Source organism: Sceloporus undulatus, chromosome 10 (genome assembly GCF_019175285.1).
Source record: "Sceloporus undulatus isolate JIND9_A2432 ecotype Alabama chromosome 10, SceUnd_v1.1, whole genome shotgun sequence".
Classification (NCBI taxonomy): Eukaryota; Metazoa; Chordata; class Lepidosauria; order Squamata; family Phrynosomatidae; genus Sceloporus; species Sceloporus undulatus.
The window spans coordinates 4,882,833-4,902,528 of record NC_056531.1 but is presented as its reverse complement, the minus strand read 5'-3'; the positions used below and the strand labels follow the sequence as shown (position 1 = coordinate 4,902,528).

General features: G+C 44.2%; 1 protein-coding gene across 2 annotated transcripts in view; it reads right to left on the bottom strand.

Moving 5' to 3' along the window:
* The window catches only part of TMEM132B (transmembrane protein 132B), a 368,667-nt gene that overhangs the window by 58,194 nt on the left and 290,777 nt on the right, over window positions 1–19,696 (bottom strand). For both annotated transcript variants that reach the window (XM_042441369.1, XM_042441370.1), the window contains exon 5: window positions 6,948–7,091. In XM_042441369.1, the coding sequence (XP_042297303.1) occupies window positions 6,948–7,091 (144 nt within the window). The remainder of the gene's footprint in view (window positions 1–6,947; window positions 7,092–19,696) is intronic.

Sequence of the window (19,696 nt, the reverse complement as noted above, 5' to 3'; positions counted from 1 at the left end):
CCATAGGCGCTAATGGGGAAAAGCCGCGATTTGGTGCGAAAAAGCGCCGAAAAGCACCAAAATTTCTTTCGTAACCCGAAATAACCTTCGTAACCCGGAACAGTTTTTTTCAATTGGATTTTTTCGTAACCCGGAAATTTCGTAAGGCGGCGCATTCGTATCCCGGGGTACCACTGTACAGTGGGAAAAGCAGTGGTTACCAATTTTCCCACCTATTTTATGTCAGGTTCAAATGGAGCAAGTAGTACTGCAGGTATGCAGATAAATAGGTGAGGATAGGCAAAATTACAAAAGAAGAGAACTGGCTATAAGAACCACTGTGGCTGACATATCGCTCACTATAGAGCGTGTGGATGGAGAGGTGCACATGAATGTATCCAGTGTCTAAGAAAAGAGCCCTGCATTATTCAAAGGTCTGCACACTTGTAAAGCAAATTGGTCCAACATGTTACCCACTCCGCGTTACCAGGTTTAACTTTTAAAGGCAATGTTTTGAAATGCAGCACTCTCTTCACTGCGCAGCGATATTAATATTATACCGGAAACATTTTTAATGACATTTCTCCAGCAAGATTAACTCAGTCGCACCTAAACGCTCCAGCAAAAATGTAAGAAACTCAATTAACACCTAGATAAGTCCACAAATGCTATCTTAACACTTTTCATAGTGGCATGTGCAGAAGAAGAGGAGAAAAATAAGGACCACCCCGCTCCCCAAAAAACCCCCAAAACACCGTGGTTGGTGACATGTAACTTTGAAGCTTTTATGAGAGCATTTAGCTATTTTGGAGTGGTGAACAAGGAAGTCCAGAATCAGATAAGGTTTTGAGCAGAGAAAGGTGGCAATGAAAAAAGGCATCAGAACTCCTGTGGTTAAACCAATTTAAGAAATCGTAGGGGAACCATATCACTTATAACCAGCTAATGATATAAGAAATCAGGGGTGTCACCTTTCTTCGCCTTGTCAGACACAGGCCAGCAGAGTAGCTGCACCACTGGACAAGCTTGGGAGCTGGTGAAGGTGCCACCACTGTTGCCAAGCTCTAAGCCATGGGCAGAGAAAGGTGCTTCAGGGTCGGAGCTCAGCAACAGTGGCATGGCATAGCAGTGGTGACACCTTTGCCGGTCCTCAAACTTTCCCAGTGGCTGCTCCATCAGTGGGAGGGGGACAGGTGTCACATCACAAGGCTCCGAGCCTTGAGGACCTTTCTCCACCCATGACTCAGAGCTCACCAGCGGTGATGGCACCTTCACTGGTCTCCAAGTTCATCCAGTGGCTTTTCTCTTGATGGGAAGGAGACATGTGGCTCTGCCATGCCATGTTTGGAGCTTGGTGCCAGCAGCACAGAGGCAACTCCTGAGCTTACCCAGCAGATGCTCCATCAGTGGGAGAGGGAGGATCAGGCAGGTTGGCAACGTGGGATGAGGGCGTCCCTTGCTGCTGCCACCTCTGCCACCCCACACTTGGTAACACCAGCCCTAAGGATGCCTTGTAAGAAATTAACTATCCTAGAACATGGCCACTCTTCTAGAACATGGCCACATAGCCCGAAAAACCCACAAAAAACTATGGATGCTGGCCATGAAAGCCTTCAACTTCACAAATTAACTGTTTGTTTAATCATGGTATTTATGTATCGCCGCTCGGTCCACCAGGGCCCTAAAGGAAATGTACAACCCATGACATCATTAAAAACATTTACAACATTAAACATGTAGATAAAAACTTTTAAAGCAAACAAATTGCCCTCCTTAAAAATAATTTAAAACGAGACCTTTAAGCTGCAGAGAAATTTCATGAATCAAAGCTCAGGCAAAACAGCACTCTTTTAGCTGCCTGCCAGAAACTCAGAAAGGATGGAACCAGTCTAACTTTTCTTGGCAGGGTGTTCCACAGTGGGGCTGCTTCTATAGAGAAAGGACTGTTATAAGTACACACCAATCTAGTCTCATGAGGTTTTGGGACACATAACAGGGCCTCTGCTGAGGATCTCAAATTTTCAGGCAGGCTTATAGGTGAGGAGGTGCTAGACCCAAGCCAGAATAGTTAATGACAGACCCACTCCTATAAGTCAGGAGAAAGCCCCATCGGAAATGGCAGGATTTATTTCTGAGTGGCCATGAAGAGGACAAAAGTAGAAAATCCAGAAACAGAGATACTATAAGAACACAGCTACTAAAATAGTAGTTCTTAAAACTCTAATGTATTGATCGAACCATTAAATGTTATCTAATTGTGACTTAATTTACTCCTATTAAGAATGGCCTCTGGTACAAGGAAGGCAGGTGCACAAGCCCAGACACAGTCAATACATAGAGCATCATCCCAAGAGGCATCTACAAAACTTACAGATGCCGTTGGAGGAGATGAAGTCATTAAGAATAGAGATCAAAACAGAGCTTAAAGATGAAATAATGGAAATGAGAACAGACACATCAAGAGTAGGGGCCCCTTTTCATATCTTCACATTCTTGACGGGCTGCACAATATATTGCACCTCTGCACCATAACCAGAAGTGACATCATGTAACTTCCATTTTTGTTTTTCACCATTGGGGGGTTGAGTTTGTGCAATTCTGTCACTATTTCTAGCCTTTAGATGTTTTTGTGAACAACCAACCTGAATGCTTCCTGCATTGCAGTGTTGGAGAGTAGGAGGTTCTCCAGATGTTGTTGGACTTCAGCGTCTATCATCCCTAGGCACCATAATCAATGGTGAGGAGTGCCAATCCAACAACATCCGGAGGATCACACATTCCTCATTGCTGCCTTATTGAAATGGTGGAAGGGAAACAACTAGAACTCTCTCTTCTGTCAAAGGCAGCATGCCAACAATATTTCTTTAGTCTGTCTCTTCTGATCCAACCATTCTCAAAATCAATGACATGGATTAGAATCGCCAGCTGACCTTTTCAAAGTTCTTTGGGTGGATAAGACAAACACAACACTTAATCACACTTTATCCTGATTGCATCTTCAGGGGAAAAAAAGAGTTTAACTGTTTCAGGGAAGCCTTCCTCTGTGGGAGGTTAGCTAGAAAACAATTTGCACAAGGAGGTGGAACATACAAAGCTGTTTTTTAGCATGGCATCTACACTGGATTTAATCCACAATTTAACGGAGATAACCAAGGTCCAGAATGCTATCTCTGAATAGTTCCAGAGAGCTCCTTTACAGAGCAAAATAAAACATGGAATGATTGACCACCACGCTGACATGGAAGCCACTAGTCACCACTGTTTGAGGATCTCAGGTGGGGTAGAATTAACCTGTGGATTAAAAAAGGAACAGCATGGGAGATATATTTATCCCAAGAGTGGCAGATGGAAAAGGATACGTGAAAAATTCTATAACTGAGAATGCCTGCTACGAAGTGATCTGATCCATATATTTATTATGGATCATTTATTTGTTTGCTTAATTCATACCCCAATTCATACCGCCAATGAGAAACCCAAGATGGGTTAACAAGGGTAAATATATCCCAGACTAACAGGAGGAACAGAACTTAGTTGTCTGAAGAGTTCTATTTACTGGCTGCTCATGGGCACCGCAAGGAAGGTGCCTCCGGTCATCATTTCAGCATGAACTGCCACTGCTTTTGCCCTTTTCGGGTGTTCCAGCGTAGTTTTCGGTTTTAAAAAAACACAGTCAAAATGCATTTGGTTGTTTTTATGATGAGCTATCATGTATTTCAATATTATTTGAAAGGTTATCAAAATTAATTGGGAGGAATATATATTTAAAACATATGACCAATAATACGGTAATAGATGTGCCAACAAATGCATGCAAAACTGACACAGACCTGAAATGGACAGATTTCCCCATACCTAAGCAGAAGGCCAACATGGTGTAGTGTTTTGAGGACTACACCATGCTGGTTAGGCATGGGGACATTTTTGACTTGACTCGTTCAGATCGGCACTGGATTCCCTTTGATCTTGTTTGAAAAGTTCATAGAATCATAGAATCATAGAGTTGGAAGAGACCGCAAGGGCCATCCAGTCCAACCCCCTGCCATGCAGGAAATCCAGATCAAAGCATCGTCGACAGATGGCCATCCAGCCTCTGTTTGAAGACCTCCAAGGAGGGAGACTCCACTACACTCCGAGGAAGTGTGTTCCACTGTCGAACAGCCCTTACTGTCAGGAAGTTCCTCCTAATGTTGAGGTGGAATCTCTTTTCCTGTAGCTTGCATCCATTGCTCCGGGTCCTAGTCTCTGGAGCAGCAGAAAACAAGTTTGCTCCCTCCTCAATATGACATCCCTTCAAGTATTTAAATAGGGCTATCATATCACCTCTTAACCTTCTCTTCTCCAGGCTAAACATCCCCAGCTCCCTGAGTCGTTCCTCATAGGGCAAGGTTTCCAGACCTTTCACCATTTTAGTCGCCCTCCTTTTATTAACGTTAAACCCATGAATGACTGTGGATTGTGTCCGCTGTTGGTTTGATAATATCATGTGAAATGATGTTAAACTCCATGATTGATTCCTCATTGCCCCTGGCAATGGGATAACCTTCCAATTTCCATCATGTGAAAACACCCTAGGACTCTGGCAGACTCTGGGACTCTGGGTTCAAATCCCAACTCAGTCCTTGAGACTCACTGCATGACCTTGGCGAAGTCACACATTCTCAGCCTACGATAAAAGCCATGGCAAACCTCCCCGGCAGAAATCTTGCCAAAAATAAACCCTTTACAGTTTCACCTGAGGGTCATCGTCAGTTGGAAACAACTTGAACGTACACAACAATATGGCACAAGGGCTGATTCATAGGAAAGAGTATATCACCCTGTTCTTGTGCATAAGAAGAACCTCTTAGAATTTACCATAAGGAAAAAAAAATACAAGTTGGGTCTTTTGTGAGTCCTTTTGCTCTACATTTGCAAAATGTGGGTGCCAGCTCCCTTATCTGCAGGATGTGAAGTTGTAAGTGAACTTGCCAGACTGTCTCCCTTCTTCAGGTGTTTCATTCTACCCTGATAATGAATTCATTCAAAGTCCTTCCAAAGTGAGGTGAAATGTTGAGGTCTGGCGATCGCAGCTTTTTATTTTGCCGTGGCCAGGCCTAATATTCTCCCTGTCCAGGGAAGACCCTATTAATGATCATCTGGCAAAGCCTCAGCTACTTTTGAAGTCATCATCACCAACACTCCCCTGCAAAAGTGTTGTGGGGGGGGGGGATACTTGGAGGTTCAAGCAGAAATCCACAGGGGATGTAATACTGACATGTCAGGTCAGAATTCCATTCAAGAGAAAAGGTCATTAACAGCAGGACATGTCTCCTTCCAAACACAGCAAAGATTCAGGAATGTTCTAGGCCCTGAGCAGTTTTTCAAACATGCCACAATGCAGTCCTTCACATGCTACAGGATGGAGTGGGACTGTGGCAGCTGAATCCCAAGAGAGGAGTGCACTGCTTCCGACTGCAGGTGCAAGGACACATGCGCTAATGCTTCCTGTCCATCCAGGTTGAGAATAGTGTGGCAATAAAGATGTGGTTGAACGGCAACTCCCAGCATTCCTCTGCATTAGCTATGCAGGCTAGGACTGTTGGGAACTGCTATCCAAGAATATCTGGAGAGCCACATGATTCCTATCCCTGCTTATCATTAAAAGACTTCCTTGCAAATAGGGAATTACTCGCTAGGGCAGTGGTTCCCAACCTGTGGGTCACAACCCCTTTGGGGGTCGAACAACCCTTTCACAGGGGTCGCCTAAGACCATCGGAAAACACATATTTTATATTATTATCTTAATAATTTTATGTTTGGGCGTCACCACAACATGAGGAACTGTATTAAAAGGTCGCGGCATTAGGAAGATTGAGAACCACTGCTCTCGAGATTTCCTTTCTTACAAAACATTAGGGAGTATGGACGAGAAGGGATGACATGAAAATTGTATCCGCCAATTTGTAGATTAAAATGCCACAGCCAGTGGTTTCCATATCAGAGGTATGGGGAATCCACCCTAGGTTTTATTCTAAATTTTAAAGGAGTTCAAGGATTAGGGTTCAGCATTATGGTCAGTTCCTTAAAGTCTAGAATAAAACCCGGAGTGGATAGATTGCCCTAGTAAGTACAGCCCATGACAAAAGATGGCAGATGTTGTTGTCCAGCAAAAACTGGAAGGGGGCACATTTTCCCTAATCTTGTTTTAAATGTTCAACTTGTACATGCCTTGGGGCTTCCCTGAACATGCCGATCCGTCCCTTGCTTCTCAGTGGTTCCAGTTTGGCTCCACTTCTATTGGTTTGTGTTTTGTAGTTGTGTGCCTTGAAGTTGTTTCTGACTCATGGCGACCCTAAGGTGCACCTATCATGGGGTTTTCTGGGTCTGAGAATATGTGACTCACCCAAGGCCCCCCAGTGGGTTTCCCTGGCCTAGTGGTGAATTGAACCCTGGCCTCCAGAGTTGTAGTCCAATGGTCAAACCACTACATCATGCTGACTCTACTGCTATTCCTACTCACCACCTAAATTCGCTATTAGACGGACCAGTGATGACTATGTACAGTAACGGAGGATACATCTATAAAGGGGTATTGACAGTGACAGCTAATGGTGTTTGTTTCAGTAGGATGGTGAATTAGCAATGGGGTTTTTTTCCCTGAACATTAAAGGAGCTAGCCAAGGATCTGAACTCAAGTACAAAACCAGTTCAGCAACTTAGATAGCTCCTTTAAAATTAGAAATAAAAGGCCATCACCCCACTGACATGACAGGCACCAGCCGCACGTGGACCTCAGCCATGACAGACAAATGGCTTCCCATCACAAAGTCAGCATTCCCTCCTTGAAAATCAGGCACAGGAAAGCCATCTTCATCACACACACTCTCTGACCATTTCAGTAGTGGATAGTCATGCGTTGCTAGACTGCAATACATTGGAACCTTGATCTGAACCAAGACGGTAATGCTGAGATTTATCAGCCTTACCTTTATGACATCTTCATCAGCTGACTTGCATTCAGTGGATCCAGACACATCGCTTACTGATCCGTCCTCTTCAACGGCAACCACTTTTACTGGGACGGACACTGGCTTTCCCGTCAGAATGGCTGTGTTAAGGACTTCTGTGTCCTGCAGAAGCACACAACATAAAAAAAACCAAAGCACTGTTAAGTCAACATGACACCTGGACAGAGCTAGGGATTTACTATCACAGACTAGTCAAGATTGTCCTTCATTTTCTTGGGTACCACCAGCTATCTGATCAGCAAGGATGAGAGCCAAATGATGCCAAAGCCCTCCTAGTGACCCAGAGATAAGAATTTTGCTTTGAAAAACAAAGCAACCTGTTGCATTGCTCACTGTTACAGATGCTGCTCATGTTGTTACCATTAACTTTGATTGGTCCAAGTTTGTAAGTAATTCCATTATGTGTTATTAAATGGAGTTCTATATAAACTCGATGGTTTGACACAAGGCTTACAACATTCTTTTTTTAAAAAAAATCAATATGTTGGGCATTACTTCTCTTCCAAAGTAGCATGCTAGTCATTCATCATTACTTTGAGAGTAATGTTACTACTGAGCTAATTCTTTTTCCTCGCCTTTATTATTCGATTCTTATAATCAGCTTTGCTTGGCCTGAGTTTGCAACTCACTCCATTACGCAATATTAGCACATGAACATTAATGTTGTTCTCTGTCTAGGAAACTAGCATTTTCTGTTTTGGGTTTTCTGACCTGGCCACCACTTCCAGTCTTTAAACCACAATCCATTTCCTCCCCTAAACTTTATTTCTTTAACCAAATTCAGAAGCCTCCCAGAACCACTAATAGTGTGGCTTCTGGGAATGGCCCAGAGGTATTCTAGTGCTATAGCTGTATGCTTAGCCACTCCAAGATATATTGATGCCACACTTTCTGCTGTGTTGGGTTGCTCTCCATGGGAAGAATGAAAGAGGGGGGTCAGAACATGTTTTTGCATTTATCTGAGTAGCTTTATTGAAGGGGGGAAATGGATACACTTCCACCAGGCCACTCTAGGCTACCCATTCATAACTGTGTTTATTAATTCCAGCCCATGTTTTGACTTGGGACCAGAATAACAGCAACATTGGTGCCAAGCAGGCCTCAAAGGGGAGGGTAACCATGAATGAGGTGTCACGGTAGAAAATACCTTCTCCCCCATTCTCCCATAGCATCTTGCTTGAAATGACGGTACTCAAATAAGAGGGTGTACAAATCGGCATCTTTGGGCGGCCAGGGGGCGGAGTCAGAGCATGGCATCTATACGATGCATGCTCCAATTCTGCCCTCAGGCTGGCGTGATGCCACGTGCCGCACCATACGCCCAGCAGCATCACAGCACTCCTATGGCACTGCATCTACATGTCGCAGCACCAAAGGAGTACCAAAAAGCCACGGGGCCAGCAGCTGTGGCACCCGTTCCGCAGCACAGAAAGGAGCCACTGTTTTTGCGCTGTGGAAAGCAAGATTGGAGCCATGGCATGTAGTTGGCTCTAAAATGGATTTCTGTGCAATATCCTTTTTTCTGTTGTTGGTGCTGATGATGGATGAGGGACTTTTCACTCCTATCCAGGGGGTGAAAAATCTTATAGTGGCTGGAAGAACTTCTTTCTTCTTATAAATGCTGTTATTAGGCATTGTCCCCTTTTCTTTTAAATGCCCCTGAGAAATGCCATGAAAATATTTCTAGGCCAAAATGATTTGGGTTATATTTGATAACCTCTTTCTGTATTGTTGTTGTGTGCCTTTAAATTGTTTCCGACTTATGGCAACCCTAAGGCGAATCTATCACAGGGTCTTCTTGGCAGGATTTGTCCATGGAGAGGTTTTCCTTTGCCTTCCTCCGAGGCTGAGAGCATGTGACCTGCCCAAGGTCACCCAGTGACCAGTCATTTCTATGGCCAAGTGAGGATTGGAACCCTGGTCTCCATAGTCATAGTCCGATGCTCAAACCACTACATTGTGCTGGCTCTATATTATTTCTCTATTACATGGCTTTCTCTCACCGCATAGAATCATAGAATACCATTCTGCCATGCAGGAACTCTCAATCAAAACATCTCCGACAGATGACCATCCAGCCTCTGTTTAAAGACCTCTAAGGAAGGAGACTCCACTACACTCCGAGGGAGTTTACAAAATGTGCCAGTATTATTTCAATTCCTATTAAATATTACCTATTACATTTTGGGGGGAAATGCCAGTGGCTATCATTATTTTGCAAGAGGATAGTTTTTATGCCCCAGTTCCCCCACCAAGCAATGCGTTATCAATATTTCTCTCGTCAATAAACCCACCTGGAGATATTCTATTATTATTATTATTATTATTATTGAGGCCATTGAGCCTTCTACAGCCCTTCTTCAGAGCACTATGAGATGCTACACAATAATGAAGCTGTTACTGCTAACATTTTATCTCCAAGTTCAGGTTTGGGTCTCGATCTGCAGCCCATATCATGAGCCATAGACTGAGTAGCCATTAGGCTGTCATCCGCATTCATTCCCCAGCCTCCAGCAATGGCATTGTCATGTACATGTAGTAGTAGGATTCCTTCCACCTTGATGCCATCAGGCTATCCTCGCCTTTGATTCTGACATTTCCCAGAGCAGTTATTACTATCAAATGATTTCCTTCTCCACAGGCATAATGGCCTAGTGAGCAAAGTCTTCATTTTCCTTGTCAGATTGCTGTGATATCAATGAAGCTAGCCTATGATGTGCTAATTTTAAAGAAATAATTTTCTCCCATCAATACACCCCACCTGGAGGTATTCCAGAGGCCACTGAGCCTACTACGTCTCTTCCTCGGTGCACTGCGAGATGTGGCAAACTAATGAGTCCATTAACACAGAAATCATTTGCAAGTCACCATGGATGCTATTTGAATAATTGCTCAACTACTTGCAACTAATATTTAAATTTTAGTTGGGGGAAATGTGAGCACGGCGTTCCAGATGTTGCTCCATTGCAACTCCTGTCACCTATGCTAGCTAGGGCTGATGGGAGCTGCAGTCCAATGCTAGGCAGAGCACCACATATTCCTAACCCCTGGGGAACAAACTGCTAAAGGCCCTCTGAGCACACAGTACAGAATAGCTTTTAAATCAAATGAAGAAACAAATAAACCAAGGTAGACAGTCCATAGCTGCAACATCAGTGGACTAAATGTTTGAATTTCACCATGAAAGCAGGGCCTTATGTGCTTTAAAAAAAAAAAACTTCGGCTTTGAAAAGTGAGCTTGTGCTGCCTTAAAAAGCAAAAGAGACCCCCACTGCCAGTTGCCCTTTTTAATACCTTCATGTGGGTGGGAGAAATTCAATGGCTTCTTTGCTAACAACTCCATGCAGTAATGAGGACCATTTCACCTGCTGAATTTCTATCTCATGTGCAAACATTAGATGCTTTAGCATGGGGTGGGGGGGGGGGGGGGGTGAGCAAGGAGGGAAGGTAACTTAACTTTATCAGGGAGGAACCAGAGCTCAGTATAGAGCACATGCCTTGGCAGAAGAAGTTCCTGACACTCCAGATCAGGTGCCAGGTAATCGGACAGACCCTTCTCTGCCTCAGACCCACATATCGCCACTGCCAGTCAGAGTACACAGAGCTAGGCTAGCTGGACACAAAGTCGAATCTGAGCTAAAGATGCTCCCTCCAGTCTCTACACTTAGTGTTTGTTGTTCATAGAATCAAAGAGTTGGAAGAGACCACAAGGTCCATCCAGTCCAACTTCCTGCCATGCAGGAACTCTCAATCAAAGCATCCCCAACAGATGGCCATCCAGCCTCTATTGAAAGACCTTCAAGGAGGGAGACTCCATCACAATCTCTGAGGAAGGAGTGTGTTCCACTGTCGAATAGCCCTTACTGTCAGGAAGTTCCTCCTAATGTTGAGGTGGAATCTCTTTTCCTGCAGCTTTCATCCATTGTTCTGTGTCCTGTTCACTGGAGCAGCAGAAAACAAGCTTGCTCCCTTCTCAATATGGCATCCCTTCAAGTATTTTAAAAGGGCTCTCATATATCACCTCTTAACCTTCTCTTCTCCAGGCTAAACATCCCCAGCTCCCTAAGTCATTCCTCATAGGGATTCATGGTTTCCAGACTCTTCACCATTTTAGTCACCCTCCTTTGGACATGCTCCAGTTTCTCAACATCATTTTGGAAATGTGGTGCCCAGAACTGGACACAGTATTCCAGGTGGGGCCTGACCAGAGCAGAATACAGTGGCATTATTACTTTCCTTGATCTAAACACCATACATTTATTGATGCAGCCTAAAATCGCATTGGCCTTTTTAGCTACTGCATCACACATTTGATGCAGGTTCTACTTGTGGTCTACTTGGACTCCTAGATCCCTTCCACACATAGTCTCATTCAGCCAGGTGTGCCTTCGAGTCATTTTTTACTTATGGTGACCCTAAGGCAAACCTATCATGGGGTTTTCTTGGCAAGATTTGTTCAGAGGGAGTTTGCCATGGCCATCCTCTGAGGCCGAGGGAGTGTGACTTGCCCAAGGCCACCCAGTGGGTTTCATGGCTGAGTGGGGATTCAAACCCTGGTCTCCAGAGTCATAGTCCAACACTCATACCACTCCCTTATCACATAACATTCCTCATTCTTTGAGGTGTGGTGCCTGAGTATCATCACATTCTGATTACTCTTAGATTACAGTTCCTAAAAGCACTTAAAACCATGCATTCGCCTAATCCCCCAACCCATCCGCCACACACATACTCAATTCCTCCGCTGAAACATGTGGTTTAGCTTTTGATTTCCAAAGGATTGAAACATCTGGCTAAGAGCTGCCAATAAATAGGGGATATGCGCTGGAAATAAAAGGCTACAGGATGGAAATATACATTCTTGATTTTACACTCCAGATGACATAAACCAGATGCTTTATGCTCCCTCGCAAACAGTATTACATTCATTGATGGGGATGGAGTTTATTTCTTTCCAGCTGCCATCCACTACAGAAAGGTAGCACAGGATTTATTTATTATTATTATTATTATTTAAAAAAGAAGAAGAATGCAAACTCATGGGGGCTTTTTATTATTGTTACTATGAATGATTATAAACCATGGGCGATAAGAAGGATAATCACCAGGAGATAGCTGGATTAGCATTTCTATACAGTATTAATAAACTCCATTGAGACTCTCATTAACCAAGCTCCCCTGGGAACATGGTATTTGTTCACCAGAGAGGTGGAGAGAATTGAAAAGAAGCAACAACAAGCAAAGTACCAAAGGCGTATATAAAATACCAAGGGCTAGATTCACTGTTCTACTTCTGGCACAAAAACACTCTGCTAACACAGTTGTGCTCCACTGCACAATCGGAAGTATAAGGGACAGAATATACACTCATCCCTCCCTATTTGCGGCTTTGATATTTGCAGCTTTGATTATTCACGGATTTGATTAATATGTTCTCTCTAGGAATATCTTGGTCCTCCAGTGCAACTCTATGGTCAACTTTAACGAAAGGTTGCACTGAAAGACCTAGAGATTCCTAGAGAGAATGCTCCACTAGGCATTTGTAGCTCCTCCAGTGCAGTTCTTTGGTCAGTGTTTGTCGGACGTTGACCACAGAGTTGCCCTGGAAGACCTAGAGATTCTTAGAGAGGTGTCCTCTCAGGTAAAAACATTGTGTTTTTGTTATTTGCGGTTTTTCCATATTCACGGGGGTCTTGTGCCCTAGCGCATATAGAGGGATAAGTGTACATGTAATATTTTGCATAACCAAATGTGCACAGGAAACTGGGCTGGATCCTGTCCAGATTCCAGACCAAGCCCCCTGCCCAGTGGGTATATTTAGAGCAAGCTATTTTATGGAGGCTATACCAAGGCTGAATCCAGGAAAACAGTATTAGAGACAAATCATACTGGGCAACACCAGTTTAGAACAGGGAGTTTTCAAAAGCCAAAGTCAAGCAATGTGAGAGTCATAGGGGCTCGACAAATGGGCAGCTCTGTGCCACCCGTCTTTGCCCCAAGTCAGAGGCTGCAGCAGTTGCATTCTGCAGCACCGAGGTGCTGCCAAAAAAAAGCTGCCTAGAGTGGCTTCTTTTTTGCAGGAAGGGGCACCACCATGATGCCACTTTCTGCCAGCGATGTCCGGACACTGCACAGTGGTGGCATCATCATGGTGGCCCCTATGTAGACAGGAGGCTGCTATGATTACAGAATCGTACGGACTAGGGTTCCGGAGTGTGTGGTTGGTGCATGCTCCCGAACCCTAGAATTGGCGCCAGCACTCCGCTTCCCGCCAGTTTGTACCAGGCCATACATTAGCAATTTTCTTCCTGCTGCAAAATAATCTTTGATAACCACACAATTTTCAATGCCTATTTGCAATTTGCAACTTATTCTCTGCATTTTCCCCCCAGCAATTTCTGCATAGGGGAAAGGCTGGATCTATTTCCTCCATTTTATGCTATTCACAGGTCTTTGTACATCCAAGGGAGGAGGGAGTAACTGTATATGAGTTTGTATTTTAATATGTTTGTATTTTAATATGAATCCAAATATTGTGCATTTCTCCCAAACACTACGTTAATGGAAATGCAATTACCCTTCAATATTTGCATGTGTCCAGATTTTGTGATAGCAGATCGCCGCTCAAAAACTGTAATATATATGTGTGTGTGTGTGTTAGGGGAACGTCTACATAGTTCTGCCCTTAGGCAAAATTAACAGCTGTCCTAATATAAGCATTCCACATTTTATGGCCTTTGAGTCTTTTGAGTCCTTGAATCGCTAAGTAGAACCTGATGACTGTCAGACATTGAACACTGACATGCATATGCATATTAGTGAAAACAATGTGTATGTACATTACCTTCTTGGGAATCTAAAATATATAAGGAATGCCATCAGCCAGGCATAATGCTTCCTAAAATACCCAAATGTTCCTTTAAACTTTTGGCTACTGGAAAATGGTCTGTATTTAGGGAAACATGCCTAAAATTAAAATCAGAATTACACTGAGCAGAAGACTGCTGGGCTATGACACAAACTGGCTGGGAAAACAGACGATCCCAACGGCACAGTTTTGGATGGAAGATCATCCATTCTTTTCTCTGCTTGAGTTTAATATCTGATCATCACAACAGGTTGGCTGAACAGTCGCAATTTCCGCAACCACAGTCTTCCGAAATACAAGAAAGTACCACAAAGTGGAAGCTAAGCAAAATAGGACAATTAGCAAAATTGTAATTTTGCCCTACGATAAGTTCACCTTAGAATCTCCGTCAGGTGAAAACAACTTGAAGGCGCACAACAGCAACAAACCTAATTCCAAACAGAGTGTTCCATGGACAGATCTACATCAGATTGAACTGGACATTCTGGAGGGTTGGCCTTGGTAGTTCTCTCCTCAGGCAAAATTAACAGCTGCATGGATAGTTGCGTCCATGTGTCCCTAATAAAAGCATTGTATATTTTATGGCTGGTCACAAAATGATTGCAAAGGAAATAGGAAAAGTAAAAAATTATAGGTCCAAAACACACTGCAGAAATTATCCAGTTTGAGACTGCTTTAACTGCCCTGACTGCAGCCGCTTCTTTCTTCACCAGATCGGGGACACGGATGTGCATCCCTTAATTTTTCAGAGGAAAGTAATATCCTGTTCCAAACAGAAAGCCTATGGAGTGCTGAGAAAGAAACAAGGAAAGCTTGATCTGTAGCAATAAAGAGGCTGTAGGCCAGAAAAGCCGGCATGGGGGTGGTGTGGGGGCATGGCATCCACATGAGACATACCCCGACTGTGCCCTCATGCCAACGTGACACCACATGCCCCACCACACAGCGGGTGAGGTCACGGTGCTCCTCTTGTGCTGCGTCCAGATAGCACAATGCCAAAGGAGTGCAGAAAAGCTGCAGTTCCGGCAGCTATGGTGCCCTTCTGCGGCACAGAAAGGAGTGGCTTTTTGCAGCTCCTTTTTGCGCCACAGAAAGACCAGATTGGGGCCGGGGCGTGCAGTTGCCGTGTCCCCAATCTGGCGAAGAAAGAGGTGGCTGCAGGCCACCCCTTAGGGGTGGTCTATACAGCTCTTGAGTCAGGGCAGTTAAAGCAATCTCAAACGGGATGATTTCTGCAGTGTGTTTTGGACCTATAATTCTGTGACAAGTCAGAAACTAAGGGCTCGTACAGATTGGTGCTTTGCACCAGCCTCAGCCCAAATATGCTCAGCAGCCCTACCATGCACCCCAGGTGCCATTTTGGTGTACCCCCATACAGACAGGGCAGGCCATGATGACATCTGCACAGCGCAGCACCCAAACAGCACCGCACCGTGCAGATATCATCATCGTGCATGGCGTTGGCGCCCCCGCACGCCCTAACAAGGCCTCCCAGAGGCCATACCATTTGGTTGATGCAGTCTCCATCTAGGGCAGAAAGGGGTAGTGCCCCTTTCTGACGGTCTGTATCCCTCCCTATCACAGGAGGGAGAATGAGGAGATGCCAGTGGTTTGTATCACCTGATCACTATGGTTCTCTGCCACATTCCTGGGCAAGAACGGAACCTTTTTTAGGCAATCCAAAGTCCATTACTTAAGTCAAGGAGTTCAATACAAAACCACTCCATAGTTTTCTTTGTCTACTAGAGAGTCTCTTATGAGTGAGCAGAACTATTGTATAGATATCCAAAGCATTCCATTATAAGTATGAAGCATGCTCCAGTCAAATGGTGGCAGACTACTCATGTTGTATACTCCAGCTCCGCATAATAATTACCTCCATGTTTATTCCTAATTCTTCCCCTGAACTTGACTGCATTAGCACTTCAGCCAGGTTCTTCTTAATTACAACTGCAACCTGCTAATAGTGTCTCTTTGTTGTCTGAAGGAATCTACTTCTTATTCAGCCTTGGCGAAATTAAAATTTAATACAACATCAGGTCGCAACAGAACTAGGAAGCAAATGACAGCTGTTTAATTAAAACCTAAAGCTGATTAGATGGCACCGCCAAGAGGAATACTCTAGAGGAAGAGATGAAAACTAAAGAAAGGCACAGCCAGGAACAATGGCATTATTTAAATCCCCGTGTGTGTCCAAAGATGAACCTACTACCAAAATGGTGAAATGGTCAATTGGGGACAAAAGGTCTAACTGCGGCTTGTTGGGAATCCAGTTCAAATTGTGATCGCCTCTCTTTCTCTATGCAACACACTGGAAACAGCAGGCAAGAGCAAGGATTATCATCAACAACTAAATGGGACATTAATGAAGCTACTCTATTAAAGCAGGGAGTGTGGCATAAAACCCAAGTAATTAGGGTTTATAGACTGCTATTGAATGTGGTGGACTCTGTGATCGAACCACACAGATAACCAGGTGGACAGAAACGGTTCCATGCAGACAGCCACTTTGCCAGATGCATCAATGACTGACCCATAGTAACCTACATTAAGAGATGGAGTTATGAAGATTTTCAAACCTGGCTCAAACATTGCTGAATCATCCCTGAAACGTGGAGGATGTATGGAAGCCAGGCATGCTTCCTCATTCCCATTGCGTTCATAGGAAATCTGCTTACCTTGAGATGATTCAGGGATGCTAGAGGGAGTGACGATTGCATGACGATTGAGGAAGCGTGTCTGGCTTCCATTCATCCTCCACGTTTCAGGGATGTTTCAGCGATGTTTGAGCTAGGTACAAAAATCTTCTACAACTCAGAGGAAAAACACATGCACTGAATGCAAAAGGTCCCACATTCAACCACTGGCATATCCAGCTGGAAAGACCAAAACCATGGCGGGCCACTTCCACATTCTCCCCCATCTACCTTGTCATCTCAGCATCCAAAACAGAAAATGAGACACCAGCATGAGGCATAGTGTTTTAGCCATGTGTTATTTCTTACTCACAATTTAGAAAAGGCTCATCCGGTAACTAGAAAAATAACCGATGGCCAAATAACTGATGGGGATTGGCACTGCCAAAACCCTCAGTTACACCAGCATGTGTACTTTGAATGATATTTCACAAGGTGATATCTCCATACCTCCCCAAGCAATGCCATCATCACCCTTGCTAGACAAACACAACCCAGGGATTTCCAAGCACAGGTCTGTTGTCCCAGACACAGCTGGGACTGTGCTGTGATGCATTTTGGCTGTCCTTAAGAACTTAGTGGGGAAAGAGCCCCTGCCGCCCATCAGTGGCTGGAAGCTCCCTAGCTTTCCGGATATAGGCCAAAAGGTTACAGGTACATGGCAAAATTACAGCCATAATATAATTGGGTTATAGTCAAAGGCTTTCATGGTCGGCATCTACAGTTTTTCATGGGTTTTTCGGGCTCTGTGGCCATGTTCTAGAAGAGTTTATTCCTGATGTTTCGCCAGCATCTGTGGCTGGCATCTTCATCTTCTGACCTACATGATCTACATGAGAACTCTCCGCCATATCCTGGGGCTGCTGAAGATCTTCATCTTCTGAAGATGCCAGTCGCAGATGCTGGCGAAACGTCAGGAATAAACTCTTCTAGAATATGGCCACTTAGCCTGAAAACCCCACAAAAAACTAACTTGGTTATACTTTGGTTAGTAGGTAATTACAAATAATTATTTGTAACTCGCTACTTCCAAGCCCTGTTCATTCTGAGGTGGCACCCCATGTTTGGTGGTTTGGGGCACAAAGAAAACCATGCTTAAGGCTATGCTAAAACTGAATTTTGTGAGCATGATCCAAAGATCTGCAAGAAGAGTTCTCCTTACATGAGAACTTTCCGCCATATCCTGGAGCTGCTGAGAAGGGATTATTGTATGCTAGTAAAAATGCTGCAGTTGTCTCAGGACTACATCCTACCTGACCACTGGCAGACCTCATCTAAAGGTCCAGAAGGGCAATGTGTCTGCAGAATAGCAGCCAGAGACTACCTGTGTACAGAGCCACTCTGCAGTCACTGGTTGGGTGCAAGGGAGCACCTGGTGCTTGTGCATGCTCTCGTAAGGATGTACTGGATACCCCCTTGTTCAGTGCCTCCAAAAGTACTCACACGTTCTTTCCAGCTTGAACCGGAGCAATCTGGGATTTGTTTGGTTCCTGTGTAAACATGGCGTAGTGGTTTGGGTGGTGAACTGCAACTGGAGATCAGGGTTCAATTCCCTGCTCAGCCATGAAACCTTCTGGGTGAGCTTGGGCAAGTCACATGCTCTCAGCTTCAAGGGAAGGCAAAGCCAAACCCTCTCTGAATAGGGCTTGCCAAGAAAACCCATGGTAGGGTTGCCTTATGGTTTCCATAAGTTGGAAACGACTTGAAGACACACAACACAACACACGCATACTAGGCCATGAAACTCACATGATGAGCTAGGCTAGTCTCAGACTCATCTACAACATGAAGGCGCACAGCAACAACAAAGTCAGTGAGCATGGCAGGGAACCATTCTCCACCCTTTCCAGCCACATGTGTCACCTGAACAAGTGAGTTCCAGAACAGGATGGGGCCATTTCTTTCAGCCCATGAGGACAACCCCTCCATGCTTTTTGGCATATACTCGTCCCAACTGTCTTAACCATAGAAAACTGCCACTGTCCTTGCAGTGGAGAGAGAGAAGAACCGTCCGGATCCCCTTCCCCAGTGCCAATCCCTTCTCCCTTTATGTCATGTCTTTTTAGACTGTAAGCCCAAGGGCAGGGAACTGTCAAAACAGCAATCTGTAAACCCCTTGAAGAGCCTTTATGGCTAAAGAGCAGGGTATAAATACTCTAAATTGAATGAATGAATGAATGAATGAATGAATGAATGAATGAATACCCCCCCTTTTCTCTCTCTCTTTTTTTCCTGGAGAGCACTTGCTTTAGCTCTGATGCCACAACAAATTACAGTTCCCAGAATTCCATGGCATTGAGCCATGGCACTTACAGTGGTGTCAAGCTGGATTATTTCTGCAGTGCGGATGCAGCCAGAACCCAGTCCTTTGCAAGACAAGGAGGACCAATATGTGTATGTTCATTCTTACCCTTACCCTTTTAATTCAATTATTCACTGCCCTCTTCCCTCCCTCACCCCTCAGATCAAAGAGCAAGGAAAGCTACATCTGTTAAAGGATCTTAATATCTAAATTAGATGCTTTACCAAAATGACTGCAACCCGGAGTACTTTCTCTCACCCATACTTTCTCTTCTTGTTTGAACAGTATTTTCAGGATTCAAATGCATATTAATGAATAGTAATTGTAAAGGAAAGCTACGTTTATATTCTGCCAATGTAACTTATATTCTGTTTTTTTTATTTGTTTTGTTTTGTTTTGGGGGGGGGGTTTAAAAATTGTCATTTTGGCCTCTTTGCGCTCTGACAATTTACTCTGGAAGACTGCCAAGAAGCCCTTTCAAAGGTTGCAACTTCCAAGCCAATAACCGGGACATTTGCAAATGAGATTATGCACTTATAAAACATGGAGAGATGTTGCAAAACAATGGCAGGAAGAGGAATGCACTGCTGATTTTAATTGCAACATTTCAACTGTGGATATTGCCAAGAAAGATGCTAAAAATGATCCGGGGAAGGAATGCAGCTTGATAACAACACCTCTGTTTAGATAGGGTATTACCTTCCATAATCCCTGACATTATCAGTAGATACAAAATCAAGGGTTGTCATTCCTGGCCACCTGCCGAGTTCCACATCCCCACAGGGAGGTCTCTATAAATTGCCAGAAACCAGTTACTCGCCCTACTTCCAGCCACTTCTTG